General features: G+C 38.5%; 1 protein-coding gene across 2 annotated transcripts; it reads right to left on the bottom strand.

Moving 5' to 3' along the window:
• Positions 1-88: 88 nt before the first annotated feature.
• On the bottom strand, positions 89-13,450 carry CA3 (carbonic anhydrase 3). 2 transcript variants are annotated; one of them, XM_031590952.2, is made up of 7 exons: positions 13,109-13,450; positions 12,832-12,937; positions 8,335-8,453; positions 6,504-6,596; positions 5,636-5,701; positions 3,136-3,291; positions 89-2,092 (listed from the first exon to the last, which is right to left on the bottom strand). In XM_031590952.2, the coding sequence occupies exons 2-7, from the start codon at positions 12,920-12,922 to the stop codon at positions 1,973-1,975; spliced, it is 645 nt and encodes a 214-aa protein (XP_031446812.1). In that variant the 5' UTR covers positions 12,923-12,937; positions 13,109-13,450; the 3' UTR covers positions 89-1,972. The 2 variants fall into 2 exon arrangements, with proteins under 2 accessions (XP_031446812.1, XP_031446811.1); XM_031590951.2 differs by having other exon boundaries at positions 12,740-12,937; positions 13,109-13,420.
• Between the last annotated feature and the right edge of the window lie 1,894 nt (positions 13,451-15,344).

Here is a 15,344-nt window from a genome sequence, read left to right as displayed (position 1 = left end):
AAGAAAACAGTAGCAAGGCTTTCTAGTAAGTTCTTGTTACTTTCTATCATCATTCATCATTAGAAATAAAACAAAAAGAAAAAATCAATGTCTTACGTAAGTCAATTTATTGGTTCTCTGAAGACACAAAAGCTGTTATTTGGAGTGTGGACAACTAATCCTGCTTTATTGCTCCAATAACAAGAAATCAAAACATCACAGTCAACAGGTTTTAAGGTAGAAAGGCTCAAATTCTTGTCTCAGTTATTTGTGTAGAAATTTTCTGAACACTAAGATCAACTGCATATGAATATGTGAAAAAAATTTTACATGTAAGACATACTGCAGTAGAAAACAAAAAGTTGCTTATAAGCTTTCTGTAGAAACATTTCTGCGTTGAGATGTACAGTTCAAAGACCTAAGAGTTTCTTAAAATTAATGCTGTTCCAAGTGTTGCACACCTAAAATCAAAAACTGACCTGACAAATGCCAGAACATTTGTAAACAGGATTCAATCAATATGTTAGTTCTGCTAGCTTGGTTTTTATACTAAGCAAATAAGATTCTAATAAATGGAAATATTAATTCTCAATGGAAATTCAGCAATTCCTTGAAAATTTCTAAATACAAAGGATCAAACTCCACATTCAGTTTCATTCCTGAATTCTCATTGAATTGTGCTGGTAATAACTGAATTTGGCCAATGTTGCCTACTTGTTGCTTCGCTATTGGAGAACCTTTTTTTTTCTAGCAAAGGTGAAAAGTGAAATAGTGAAGGATAACTGGGAAATTCTCATTTTAGCAATTGTATCCCTGCTTTATTTTAAACATAGACAAATCACTTATTGAAATTGCTGTGAACATGTTTGTTGCAGTATCTCCAGAAGAACTCTCTCTGCTGCCTGTTGATGAGTTAGAGGAAGACAGAGAATCCAGATGCTTCATACGTGCCGTCTGAACTGTCTCCCTAGAAAGTGAGAAATCTAAACAGATTCCACATCATCTCCAACCATGCAAAGGTACAGTAAACAAACACTTAAGTGATTTGTCAGTAGTAGGGAAGACAAATGACACGAGTCATCAGCAAAGACTCTCTCTATTTGCAATAAAGCCCCTAAAAGGCGAAACTATTAATATGTAAACTAAGATGCCAAAAAAAACCAAAAAAACAGGCAGAGCATCAAAGGTAAAAATGCATTGTCTGGGCATGTACTAGCAGAACAACAGCAGTAAGGCTCTTCTCTCTCAGCAAACCTAAAGTTGCTATCCTAGCAGCATGACAACAGCAGTGCTGTGGTTGAATGGGTGAATTAAAAGTAGTGGTAAAACAAGGAAAGATCAATGGGCAGCAGCAGGACATGGCGAAGACAGCAAATACTATAATGACAGCAAGATATCTTTTTTCTTCTTCATATGCAAAAGCTGAATATGCCTATTTGCATTCCGAAAATACTAATCCTGGATAACAAACTGTGAACAAGAGAGGGAAGGAAAAAATGTGGTATATTAAAGAGGAATTTATTCTTTGAATGTTCACACTGGAGATGGGATATCTTACAGAGATCTATAGAGGAAGATCGCTACAAGGATATTTTAGGGAGTGTGCATTTTAAAACCTGTTCATGTACTGTTTGATCCAGCTGCTACTTCTGCTTTCCTGAAGTACTGGTTCGTTTTTCTGCCTCCATGACATTCCCTCTGAAATCCATTTTAAATATTGATACTGAGCCCATTTTTTCCAAGATCACATGGCAGAGAAGTGACACTATCACAAATGCTAAATCACTTGTGGTCAAGGAATACGTGTATCTCACATTTCCTCCACAAGGTTAGTAATTGCATTTGCATTGAGTATTTTTTCTGATTTAAGAGACAGGTTCAGTTTTACCACTCAGAATTTTAAGCTGAGAAACACAGATCTTTATCCAGCAGAGGACAAAAACTAACTATGCTTTAAGATGCAGGGATTTTCTCACTCAGGTTCCACAGAGCTTTATTTGAATGAGGCTCTCACTATCCTGCCCTTCACAGGCTGAAGTGGGCGCCAGTTATCAACCAGTGGGCACATGGGCTCGTTCTCACCATTCTTGGAAAGGCTACGGAGCCTCGCCATCTGCAAGGAAGAAAAGGTAAAGCATCCATGTGAATTCATCTGGAAACTGCACCTTGGTGCCTAGAACAAACTGAAGGAGAAGAGGAATTTTTTTATACAGTCACTAAAATTACTGGTAAAGATCACTGGTAGAGATCTCTGCAGCATAACAGCTAGCATGGTTTCTGTGGATCTTTACAGTCTTCATCCACACATCTGAAGAACAACAGATCATCGGATTTTGCCCTGAGCCACACTCACAATGTGAAACAAGAGTAGGGGCTTTTGTGACTCTACTGGAGTTCAACTTCAGTTAGATCACTTGTGGAGGATGCACAGGATGAAGGAGGATGCAATAGCTGGTCTGCAAAAATTGTTTTTGGGGGGAAGGGCAGAGAAATGTCTGCCAAATGGATTATTAATCTGAAATTTCAGGCTTACTACATATTTTATTCAGAAAATAAGAGAGTAAAAACATGTTGCATCTTATGCATGTTGCATAAGAATGCTTTAAATATTTTGTTATCTGTATTTTCAGCACACAAACTCTCTCACAGTAGCATCTAGTAGAACTTCAGTCTTACTACCAGAATAGTCACACCAACTCCTAAGGCCAATCTAGAATCCTGATAGCGGATTCTTGAATTACAAACCATCTTAGAAACATCATCAATTCACACACCTGTTGAATAAAAAAATCAGCTAGACTGAATACATCCGTCGGATCAGTATAAGAGCTACCTTTTCATTATTCCACCTTTACAAAATACAAACAAATAATCTAGCCTGTAAATCTGAATAGCCTCAAATTAAAGGACAAAAGAGTAATCTTATTTTAAATGTTTATTTTTTTTCTTTAGCATTCTCTGTCTTCTGATTCTCAAGGTCAGTTTCACAGTTTGATTCAGCTCAATTCTTTTAGCAGACAATTTCTCACAGCCTTCAGCTACAGCTTTCCTTGTCAAAAACTCTAAGGTAACATAAGGCTTGCAAACTATCGCACTGACATGGTTTGAGACTATTGAGAACTGGTAAGGAGGTTAGCAGAAATAGTCGGAATTTACCTGGTCTGGGCTGACTTCAATGGGCTCCCTCAAGAGAATCCAGGTGATGCACTCCTCACAGGGGGGTGTTGTAAATGAACCATGGTACGTCCAGTAATCCCGAGATTTAGGGAAAAGAATTGACGGATCAAAGTGCTGAAAAGGAGCCTCTTTCCCCTTACAGAAAGGAAAAACAAATCTCTGCAGTAACTCTAGGGATATACTTATTAAGAAAACACCAGCAATGATGTTACATAGGAAGTAATTAAATATAAATGACAGACACCAACCTCCTTATCTTCTTGTCAAGTATCTGTCCTGAAATTATTAACAACTGTTTTTTTAACTTCATAAATAAATTAAGAGAAATTACAATCTGAATTGTGCAAGACCAAAATATATCCAATTATTGTATTTTCCTATTACCTACACCTTCAAAAAATTCATTTGGGATTATAATGCACTGAAATGGGCTCCTTAGGGAGGTGGTTGAGTCACCGTCCCTGAATGTGTTTAAAAACCATTTGGATGTGGTGTTCAGGGACATGATTTAGTGGAAGGGTGTTAGAGTTAGGGTACTACGGTTAGGTTGTGGTTGGACTCGATGATCTTCAGGGTCTTTTCCAACCTGAGCAATTCTATGATTCTATAAACATTATAAAAGTTTAGCACTGGGGCACTGCAGACACTATTAGCATTTTTATCCAAAAGAACAGTGGCTGAGCATTTACCCAACATTCATTCTTCCTTACCTCAAGGAATTCAAATCTGCATCTTACCCCTTTCCAAATTATGCTCTAATGCCACTGTTGTGGCAACACTCTCAATTTTTTTGTTGGCACTGTTACACTTCAAGTAAAAAAACTGAAATATTCCCTGGAGAGGTACAGGACTCTGAGTTCCTTATCACTACAGGTCGATATCACCAGAATGATTCCAGACAACATTTCTCAAACAAGTTTTTCTTTCCTACCAAAGCAGATACTCAGGAGAATATCTCCACAGTAGCATAATCAGATTTTCTTGTCTCCCCTGCAGGGGAACAAAACTAAATAAGAAAATTTGGTTTTCTGCTGATGTTTAGGAAGTAAATTCTGGAAAGCAAAACCAATTCTTCCTGTTTCTCTGATGGACAATCTTTTGTAGATAGATATGATGAATTATACAAAATAGAAGACCTAAAATCTTTTCCACACATCCTTGCACAAAATACTGGCAGTAGGAATAACATCAAGACTCCAAATGTGTCTTCCTGACAAATTCAATATGAGTTTGCAAATAAATTCAAAAAAAAAAAAAAAAAAAAAAAAGTGCTTTTCAGTAAATATAGCAGTGTTCAAGAAACTCCTCTGCCTGTAATGTACTGCAGCAATTGAGACTGCATGCAAGATAAATACACTGATGATACCATCTACTAATCTGTCCTGAAAAATAACAGTCTTGGTAAAATATATCTTATAAGAGGGAAAAAAAACTTTAAGAAATAAAAATGCAAGATGCGGGTGATTGTAGATGTATTTTTCTCTGCTTTTCTTGGAGTGTTGCTTTTTCCAGAACTAAAACATACAATATCTGTAGGGTATCTGTTTTTTTCTGTTAGAAGTCATAAATTCTGCCAGATAGGCAGTCTTGTAAGGAAGTACTTATCACTACCACCTTGTTATCGCTATATGATACAGGGCTTCAAGGGGTAACTTATGAACTTCTTATCACCTGTAGCATGTAAATCTTCTGCATGTAAATGGCCAAAAAATGACATAGGGACTGTATGAGAAAGATGAAACCATATTAAGACAGATCTTGTAGACAAAGGAGGAGCAAAGGGTAGGGCAAAAAAAAATGACCTTCTATTCTCCAGGAGAAAGAAATGAATTTTGTATGAAGACTAAGAAAAGATTGAAAAATTAAAACTAATAAGACTGAGTTGATAGATAACAGATTTCAGACTTGGGTCCTCATGTCAATGGCACTATGTATATGCTTAAAGTAAATGCAAAAAATTCTTCCACATTTGGAAGAAAACGTGCACAAACTTTGTAAAATTGAGTCCTAGTGATCTGGTGTTGTAGTCAAAATCAGATAAAATAAGAGTTTCATTTTTAGCATCATTGGAATCATGATGCTTATCATGAAGGACAATGCTGTGTACCTAGGAGTTAGGTTTATAGCATATAATCATGTTAAGTAACAATAGAAATAGTAATGATCTTTCTCTGCAAAGAACTCTTCTGCAGTTTTACATATGTAAATACTTCTGTCCTTAGGTAAGCATCTATTTATGCTGGATCAACAGCACCTGCAAGGATTGAAAAACATCCTCTACAAGAACAGAAATAATAATAGAAGTGAAGAATTACATGATTACTGAAGTAAAGGAAAGCATCCTACTTTCCAGTCCAATCTATCACCTCTAGTGCTAATGTTAGGAACAGAACAACACAGAAAAGAGTGAATCTCAATTTCTAATTTCTGCTTCTGCTGCTTTCCAATTGCATTATGATACAACATATTGTTTTGATACCTTGGTCTTTATCTTGTCAATTTCTTCAAGAATTCTCTTCATTTCCGGTTTGGGAGTTTTTCCAACCTGTAATGCAAAGCAGAAGTACTGTATTTTTTCTGCTGACACAGATTATTCCACAGCACTTCTGCAGTCACATCAGACTTGATGTAAGACCTATTCTGGGTCACTCTATTGCTTATGCTCACAACACTCCACACCTCCAAAAGTAGTGATGCAGCTCTGCATCTGAGAAGAATGAAGATAGTATGCAAAAGACATGATTTTATTGCCACATCTTTTTCCAAAAACAGATAAAATTTGGTTATTCAGGAGATAATTACTTTCTTCCTCTTCCTTCCTTCTTCTTCCTTCCAAGTTTATACACAAAATCAATTATAAAACATCTGTATTGTATCAGTCCTATTAACCTGCTGTATTTCAAGGTTAAAATATTGAATGAACTCCTTTTACCATCAATTCTTTCAATTACCTGGTCTTTTGGAGCACTCCCAACTCATGTAAGGACCAGCAGGAGACCAAGGAAGTGAATCAGTCAACATAATCTTGCTGACAGGTGCTCCTCACTCAGTACAAATCAGAGCACAGAGCTGAGCAGCTCTCAGGGACAAAGTCAGCAACTGCCCTAAGAAGTTGTGTCTACCTCATTCAGTACTACTGTGATATGTGCCACTGGTGTCATGAATGGCATTTGATGTTTGCTCTGAATGTAAGGGGGCATGGAATCTGAAGTGCCCAAGGACATACGTGACTTCAGCCTGTGTATCACTTACAATGTTTTCCTGTAAAATAATATAGTTGAGGGAAAAATAATAGTAAAAGATGGAAAATACAGAAAATATACAAAAACTGAATATTTGTCACTTACTTTCAGAAAAACGCCCACAACAGCCACACCATCAGGTTGTTTCAAAGCGCCAGCAAAATTACCATGTTTTGGATTCCAGTGTACCAGATGTAACTAAAAATCAATAACACTTCAATTGTAAATGCAAAAAATTGCCAATAGAGCTAACCTTACATTATATTAAAAGAAGTTTCCAATACATGATAAGTGAAGGAAGAGACATGAAAATGTATCTTCCTATGTTTCCATGTGCTCACACTTGCTATAAACATCACTTTGCATTTAACTGAAACATAAAGAAAAGGAAATACCTTTTAAAAATTCATTGGACAATCCAACTACAAACAGTTCAACCCAAGCATGTGACATACACACATGCAGTATATAGAATATCTACTGACATGCACTTCACACAGGCAGATTTTTAGACCTTCAGGTTATGCAGACATCACCTCAAGGATTTACACTGGGTTTTATCCAGTACATTTGATATTGCTTTGCATCTCTTACTATTCTCTGTATACCATAATGGAGAGCAATTGAGATTTTAACTTGGTATTTCTTTCTCATTTCTACCTTCATCATACATGTCAAGTTCTATATCTCCTTCCAGAAAAATCTCTGGTGCTTCAGGAATCACAAAATAAGCAGTGTCTGGAACTTAATACCATACAACCCAGTGCATATTCTGAACCCAAATTTTAGCAGTTTTCTTTAAGCACAGTATTTTCTTTTCTCTTGAGAACAAAGATATAATTGCTAAGGATAAAGGTAGAGTAGCCATACATCTTTGGCCACATTCTGGCAATATTTTCATACTTTCCAGGCATCCTTCTCTTGTCTCATTTTGAGGAAGTAGAACTTGTTTAGTCAGCCACATTTAGTTGAATACTAATGCAATCTGACTGTGGCTGAGGAATAAAAGAAAAAAGAAAACACCAAAAAACATCACTGACAGTCATCTCAGCAACATATATACACACTGATCCTGTAAAATATCTGCCAGAACCTTCTCCTACAATTGGCATGCAGAGCCCCTGAAAGCTCTGCATCTAAAGGATGAGTTATTTATGGTAGGAAATCATTACTGCAGTCTTTTCTTGTGAACATATTGTTAGCCTATTCACAGATGAGATGGACAAAGGAGGTATTACTTGCTGGTAATTCACTAGCACCACTAGTGAATTCATTCATATTTATTAACTGAAGAAGTCTTCAGGACCTAAAACAATCATTAATTTTAGCAACTTTGGACAGTAATGGCAAGGTAGTTTATATATTAAATAAAATAACCCAAGTTCTTTTCAGTTCCTGAAAATAGACAGCATTTTTAAAGAGTCTTCATCAAATGGAAGGTACTCTACCAGTCCAGATCAGCTTTAAAAGTAGATCCGATTTTAAACATCAGCTTATCAAATGCACTTTTAGCCAGTTTTTAGTAATGTTTCCTAACTTAGTAGTTTGAATTATGCTAGAAATTACTAACAGACAAAAAAACATCAGCAGAAAACAGAGCTTTTTATTTGGAAATAATGTATCACCTTGCCTCAAATATTTTTAAAACATTCTACAAAAATTCTACAAAATAATTAGAAAAAAACCTCTTTCTCAATGAATCAAATGTCATGTTAGTATGTATTTGCAAAGATATGTTCATTGTCAGATACAACATATCCCACTGCACAACGATGAATATTCATAAGTTTCATGGACAAATTATAAATAAAGCAGATTTTAGAGAAAAAAATAGAAGGATAGTCATGTAAGGGAGAATGGTTAATCTGTTAATCCACTCAGATGCACAATCAAATTCCAGTTAGTGCTGAACACTACTATCGAAAGTAACTCCTACCTCTGCTGCATATTTCACCCCATCTATAACATGCTCAGAGCCATGGTCATCAGTAGAACCCCAGTGCAAGTGCAGCTGTCGCAGCCTGTAGGCTCCTGTGAGCGGCCCACCTCTCAGCACTGCAAATGATAACCTGCATCAGAGCTAGCCTACAACATGGGGACGCACACATTTACCAAATGGGGACCTGTACCTTACAGGTTTGAAGCACCTCTTGTAAATCCAGCTGGTAGCAGCAGAAGCCACAATACTCACCACTGTGTAAGAGTGGGCTGAGTTCTTGAGTACCATTTGAATTGAGAACTGTACAAGCTGACATTCAACAAGCACAGAATCAAAACTCAGCTGCCCAACAACCCCCTTTCCTCTTGCAAGCAGGCATCTTACAGTTCCTGCTGTAAAGGGAGAAGGGTGGTATTCTTTTACAGCTTTCTCTTTGCAAGAAAATGTGAAATGTTCAGATAGAACTTTGAATTGAATCCAAAAGTGCTGTGAAACATACCTACAGTGTAAGACCCTCATACTTATTAAAATTCAGTCATTCCAAACTATGTTTACAGCATATTTGGATGCTTCCAGGAAAATAATCCATTTTTTTTAAGTGAAGGATGAGAAGAAAGTTGAGCTTACATGAATTAGAAAAGTATTCTTGAGCAAGCAAAACCTTTGGTCTGCATTTGACATAACCACCAAAGAAATAAATTAAGAAACTACCTTTTCTGATGTTCTTAGGCAAATAATGCTTGCCACATATTAGCAGCTGACATAAACTCTGACTTTCTAAACACATCTGCTCTTTCAGCTTGGGGATTTCTTTGAGTAAGGACTGCTTATAGGATAAGCTCTCAAATGTATTTTTCCTTCATTACCTAAGACCGGAATGTAACATGTTTCCTTACACAGAAAGCTGATAATGCTGCTCACACCAGCAGTGCCAGAAGACCTTGCTTAAATTGCATTCAAGTTTGGACTTCTAACAATAGCTTCGAAGTTCAAAGTTAACATATTTAAAATCTCTTGTATCCAATGGTGTCAAATTTATTTTTGATATCATATGTGTTGGAATACCTACAGATGTGCTAAGCACGGAGCAAAAGGTTTAACTTTGCAGTTTCTCTTTTTAGTTGGCATGTGTCACAGCCAATGACAGACTATGGAGGGCAGAAACAAAGCACTGCTTCGAGCTTCAGGCACACGCTCCTCTTAAATTTTGAGTTTGTTAATACATAAATTATGTAACTTACTAATTATTGTAGAGAACCTTCAGTGAAAGATGTAATATATCACAAGATATTCTTCTTGCTTCGCTTTTGAACATAGGAAAAACAAAGCTTAAATTCCATGGCTCAAATTCTTAAAAGTATTTGCTTGCCATTTCATACTGTAATCAATGCAAGGCAGGAATTTTCTTTCAAGAACTGAATTCTGGTGTTCAACCTACATTTACAGGCTAAATAAATACCAGAGTTAGAAACTCAGTTAGCAGTGGCTTCTTACAAATGGTCCATCCCAGAGCTCAGATACTGTGCAGCACATGGAAACGGCACTTCATAATGGTCTGCAGATCTCTCTGACATAAATCTTTTCAACATGCAAGATTTTCCCATTAGATAAGACAAAAATAGATTTGTGCATACTGAGCTCAGCTGTTGCCATCATGGAAGTCAACAAAAGAAGGTAATACGTCTTTTTGAAATCACTTTTCCTGTGGTTCTTCAGAGCTATCGAACACTATATTTGATTCCAAGTAGATAAACCTCCAGGAAAGGACTTTCTGCAGCAGCCTGCAGAAAGTTAGTAACAGAAGCACGGAGTGAATGTGTGAACTGGGCATTCAAAAGAACAGGGAGAATGGGGAAGGAAGGGAATGGAGGGAAGACAATTTACAGGATGGGCAGGAAGGACTACACCAAGGGCTATGCCCTTCTTGACCAAATCAGGGACTTTCTCCAGAACAGTTCCCTGGGCAGACACTTCCTGGAACAGCCTCCTAAACATTTCAGCTTTTAGAAATCTGCAAAGACAGAGCAGAATCATCTGAAAAGGTTCATAATCAGTTTACTTTATCACAGGCTTTGAGCCGTGGTATTGATTTTATACAATCATTGTGAAAAAGTATTCTATTTTATAACAAAAGTGTACTTTATTATTTACCTGAAGCCTCTGTATAGAAACATCAGTAGTGGATATTAAAGCACTGCAAAAATACATGACAAAAAGATGGTTTGTGTCCTAAATAGTTTGGATACTATCCATGAAATGTGGAACAATAGCAGGTAGCTGTAATGGTAAACAGAGGAGTCCAGGAAACAATGAGCTCATCAGAATAAACAACAAGTGATTGTAACCTTTCAAAATACCGCAGATGTATTTCATTAATTATATAGCTTACTAACAACAGGTTTCCAATACAAATGCCATCAAAGCTGATACAGAAAAAATACAATGGAAAGTAACTCTGTTTTCCATAAGTATGATTGTTTTTCTTCTTGCCTGATCAATATTGCATTCTCTTCAGATGTCTTCAAATTATATGGCACTGTGAATTCATATTTCACTTTGACAGTTGCTGTCTGTTTTGTATTCAGAACTATGTACTGATACAGCTCTGGAATCTAGTTTTGAACAATCTAACTTCAGAGATGCAAGGCTGATCTCTCAATCAAGTAACAATGCCACTTCATAGCTCTTCAGACTTCTGCAAAGTACAGGGAAAAGAATCAAATCAAAGTCTGAGTTAAAAGAATCTGAGCACTTCCACAACTTGTTAAAGTTTTGGAGCTGCCGCTCAGGGTAGATGATTGTGCTCATAAAGGTATATAGTTTGCATGCAGCAAACTTGAAGTAGAAGTAATGCTTTCATAGCACTTTGTTGGTGACTGAAGTCTGATGACAACTCTAATTTCATTTAACTGCATTCAGTTGCTTCCTTCTGAACACACACATGTGGTCCTGCAGTTCACACTGTTAAAAAGTCTACAGACACCTATGGCATTTTGCTTAAACAGGCACTGCAGGCTTTGAGCTCTGTTCATCTGCTTTATTTTATGAAAAATAACTCTGTTATACCTGATTTCAGATTATATTCTTCTCATTCATGTAGTTTACATATATTACAAAAACACCATTCTATATATTATATAAAAATACGCAATATTAAGCCTCCCCTGATGTTAAGCTGTTGCTGCATTAGAATCAAAACATTTGCAGTGGAGTTTTACAGACCGAAAAGGCTGAATTTGAAGATAAGGGTTTAAAAGAACTTCCTATCTTGAGAAGTCTGAACTCCGGATTCAGGACTTATGATGCAGGAAGAAGCAGCACAGAATCATAGAATGGCCTGGGTTGAAAAGGGCCAGAAAGGTCATCTAGATTCAACCCCTTGCCACAGGCAGGATCGACCAACCACTAGACCAGGCTGCCCAGGGCTACATCCAGCCTGGATGCATGCATGAGATGGGGACAGAAGTGTCTGCACACATTGTGCAATGACAATCAGTGACAGAAAGAGAATAACAAGAAAAGGCCATGAACAGCAAGGAATGCTATAAGAAGTTGGTTGCTTCCTTTTGCATTCAAGCAAATGCCTCTTTGCAGATTCTTATACATAATGGTAACTGCATTTGTGATTTAACCACATCCGTTTCTCCTATCTGGAACAGTCAGTAAAAAAACAGTTTTGGATAGCTGGTCAGACCAAAACGTTATAGGTGACTTTTGCCAAAAGAAGTTCCAGATTAAAGGCTGACTTTTGTGACTTAGTGGTAAAACAGTAGAGATACTTTCAGAACTAGAAAAAATAGCCAGAGGAAACTCAAGGTAATGTCAAGCATGTAGAAGAACATGAACATAGATGGGGTATCTTCCTGGAAAAGAATAAACACAGTGTCCAAGTGCTCAAATACACTAGGATGGTGAAAATCTCAGAATCTGAAATAACTACATGGCTGAACAGAGCAATCATCAACCTGACTGTGGGGGTTTGAACCAAACAGAAGAAATCAAGGTCAAAGTTTATGGCAATGTATGAGCTTTTTGTTTATGAAGGGTCTAAGCCAGTGCATGAAATACTTCTGGATGAAATCCTCTCACCTTACACAACATCTGGGGACTTGCTGTCCATGCTGAATGTTACGTAGGGAAGAGCTAGCAATAACGCTGGCTGCTGCTAAGAGCCCACCCCACTAGATCTGCTAAGAGCCGTCTGTGCAGCTACAGCCCCCTGCCCAACCTGTCTGCACAACATAAAAATGGCAGGACACACCAAAATAAGTGCTGGGACCACCTCCCTTGCCTACACAAAAGTCTTCATTTGTGTGGGCTAGCTGCTGTGGGATGCTTTGATTCCAAGCGCTTTGTGAGCCTTTATTCCTAATTACCCCCCAAAGGCAAAACAGAAGCTGACCTGATCTATCAAAACTGTCATCAAAGACAACCCTGCAGGTCCGCCCGTTGTTCAGGATGGTTTTAGCCGCCCCGGGATCGTAACTGGCATACCAAGAAGCAAGAGAAGAGTCGTGCCGCACATCTTTGCTGTTGATCTCGATGGGCGACTGCTTGTCTCCTTTGGCCATGGGGTAGTTCTCATGCCAGTGCTCAGGTCCTGGTGGAAACGCAAGAGATGTTCACCAACACCTCCGGCCAGGCTGAGATCCCCAGCCCCCAAGGGCTCCCCATTTCACCCGGGCATTTCGTTCTGAAGGAGGACAGCAGACCCCGAGCCCTGCCCACCGCAAAGCCAGCCCGGGCCGCGCCGCCCCGCGCTCCCTCTCACCGTTCTCGCTGTCGTAGCCCCACACGGACTGAGCCATGCTGCCGCTGTCCGTCCCACCCCTCAGCCCCCGCGGTTCCAGCCACACTGCGCTCCCGCCTCTTTCTCCCCAGAAGCCTTTTATAGCCGCCGCCGCCCCACGTCCCGCCCTGAGAGGTGGGCTGGGGCGACGGGAGGCTGCGAGGAGGGCAGGGCTGGAGGTTGGCAGGGGCGACTCGGCCGTCCCGGGGTCGTTCCCTTCCTCTCGCAGCTCCGGACAGAGAGATGGATGTGGAACGCGGCCTTTTGTCCCTCTCCCTCACAGCGTGCCCTGCCCCGCGGAATATTTTCCCCTGTTTGAGGGCAGCGCCACTGTTTGGAAATGCACGTGGATGCGGCTGGGCAAGCTCCCAGAATGGGCATACTTCAGAGTTCTGTCTCAAGTGCTTGTTGCAAATACTCCTCTGTCAACGACTACAAAAGACGCTGTAGCTGTCTGAGAGGATATCTTGGAATGCAAAATCACCTTGCTATGCAAAGTCAGCCCCTGTTGCCTACAAAATAAGTCCATTCCTTCCTGTTTGGTCAAATCCCAATTTGCTTTTTTCCATGTGCTTCTCATGTTCAGAAGGAGCTTTGCATTGGATGAGTGCAAAACCACACACACTTGCTGGCCGTTCATCCTGCATTCTGCCAAAGGCTGCAGCCCAGAACGTGGATCCTCCATTCCCTGCAACTCTATCATCTGCTAACATCTAGCAATAAGGAGCGTGGTTGAGGCCGAACTGCGGAAACTCAGTCTGAATCTATTGTAGATCATGGCCAGGTGTTGGGAGGAAACAGCCACAGCCGGATATTTCAGCCTCTACATGAAAGCATTGGTCATGTCAAGCAACTTAGCAATTGGTATTTTGGTTAGGAAAACATTGGTTAACAGCTGTTTTCCAAATGATGAAGAGTTCATGATCACAGTGGTGATAGTTGGCTTTCTTCCTGCACTTCTGTTGAATGGTCAAAGCTTTTCTTTCAAATGCTACCTTCTCTACAATCTCTCATTTTGGCAGTCCATGTTATCACTATTGCAATCATTATCTATCTCAAGCTAAATGCTACCTCAAACTGCATCCCTCAAGCTAAATGTTTGAGGGTCTGCCAAGAGGTCTTGCAAACCATGGAGATTCCCAGCAATAATTGCAGTGAGGTTGATTGTGTGCCCATCAGTACTGGAAAGTAGATTGAACTTAAAACTGCACCTTAGAGACTGCACAAGTTGAAAACTGCTTGTATTGATGGAGTACAGGGAGAAGCTTGAGAAGGTAAAATTTACAGAGCAGAAGGTTAACTTGATCATATTTTGCATCCCACAAACATCTAGAAGATAAAAGTTCCACATATGATTTACTTACATTGCTAGGCTAATAAATAACTAAATTTGGACTTTGTTCAATTTCACTACAGTGATTTTTCAAACTTGATCAGTAAATTCTTCTTACTCTGAGATTACTCATGAGTAGATACCCACTTTTTGATAGAAAGCTAGGACAAGATCTCTCACTTAGGAATCTGCTTCTGAGAAGATTTATATAGGGCTTTATATAAAAAGTTTTTTATATATGTACATCTTTATATAGAGAATATAGGTTGAAACTCATGAAACACAGTATTGTAAGAAGTATGCCTGCCAGCACCTTAAAGATAAAAGACGTGCTTGTTATTGATGTGACTTCCTTAGACAAAAAAAAAAAGAAAAAGAAAAATGATAGAAAGTTAATTATAAACAGTCGTGTGGAAAATTATATCATCTTTTCACTTCAAAAGAAAAAAAAAGAACTCTGAAGCAAAAGAAAATATAATCTTTTACTCTGTCATCAATGTAATGTCACATTTGTTTGCAAGGACAGACATGTAAAGTTGACACCTGTTGCAATTTTAATTCAGAAAGCTTAGACTTTAATCCTTTTCAAATGGTTTCTACTTTATCTTGGTAGAGAGAAACATTTGTGAGCTCATGAAATTCTAATTGGAGCAGCTTATTTTCTTTCTGTATAAAGAGACAGTTTTAGTAGGCTTGATTATTATAGGCTCAGAGAGAATTTTAGTCAACTTCATGCACACAAGGATTGCTTATTAGGCCCATTTATAGAGGTAAGCAACATGATTTGTATGGCACAGAAAAAAAGGGCATGTCAGTACTTCCGTAGTGTTTCATTTCATTGTTCTACATGAGATTTTACAAAATCTGCTCTGTTAAAGAAACCTA

The sequence above is a fragment of the Phasianus colchicus genome, chromosome 3 (assembly GCF_987193195.1).
Source record: "Phasianus colchicus chromosome 3, bPhaCol1.hap1.1, whole genome shotgun sequence".
Lineage (NCBI taxonomy): Eukaryota > Metazoa > Chordata > Aves > Galliformes > Phasianidae > Phasianus > Phasianus colchicus.
The sequence above is the reverse complement of the archived record's forward strand: the minus strand, read 5'-3'. Positions and strand labels throughout refer to the sequence as shown.

Excerpts from the sequence above, each read along its gene's own strand:
- CA3 (XM_031590951.2), bottom strand. The coding sequence starts at position 13,145 with ATGGCTCAGTCCGTGTGGGGCTACGACAGCGAGAACG. Across the intron at positions 5,702-6,503 it reads TTGTGGGCGTTTTTCTGAAA|GTTGGAAAAACTCCCAAACC; the intron begins GTAAGTGACAAA and ends TTTGCATTACAG. Across the intron at positions 3,292-5,635 it reads TTGACAAGATAAAGACCAAG|GGGAAAGAGGCTCCTTTTCA; the intron begins GTATCAAAACAA and ends CCTTTCTGTAAG.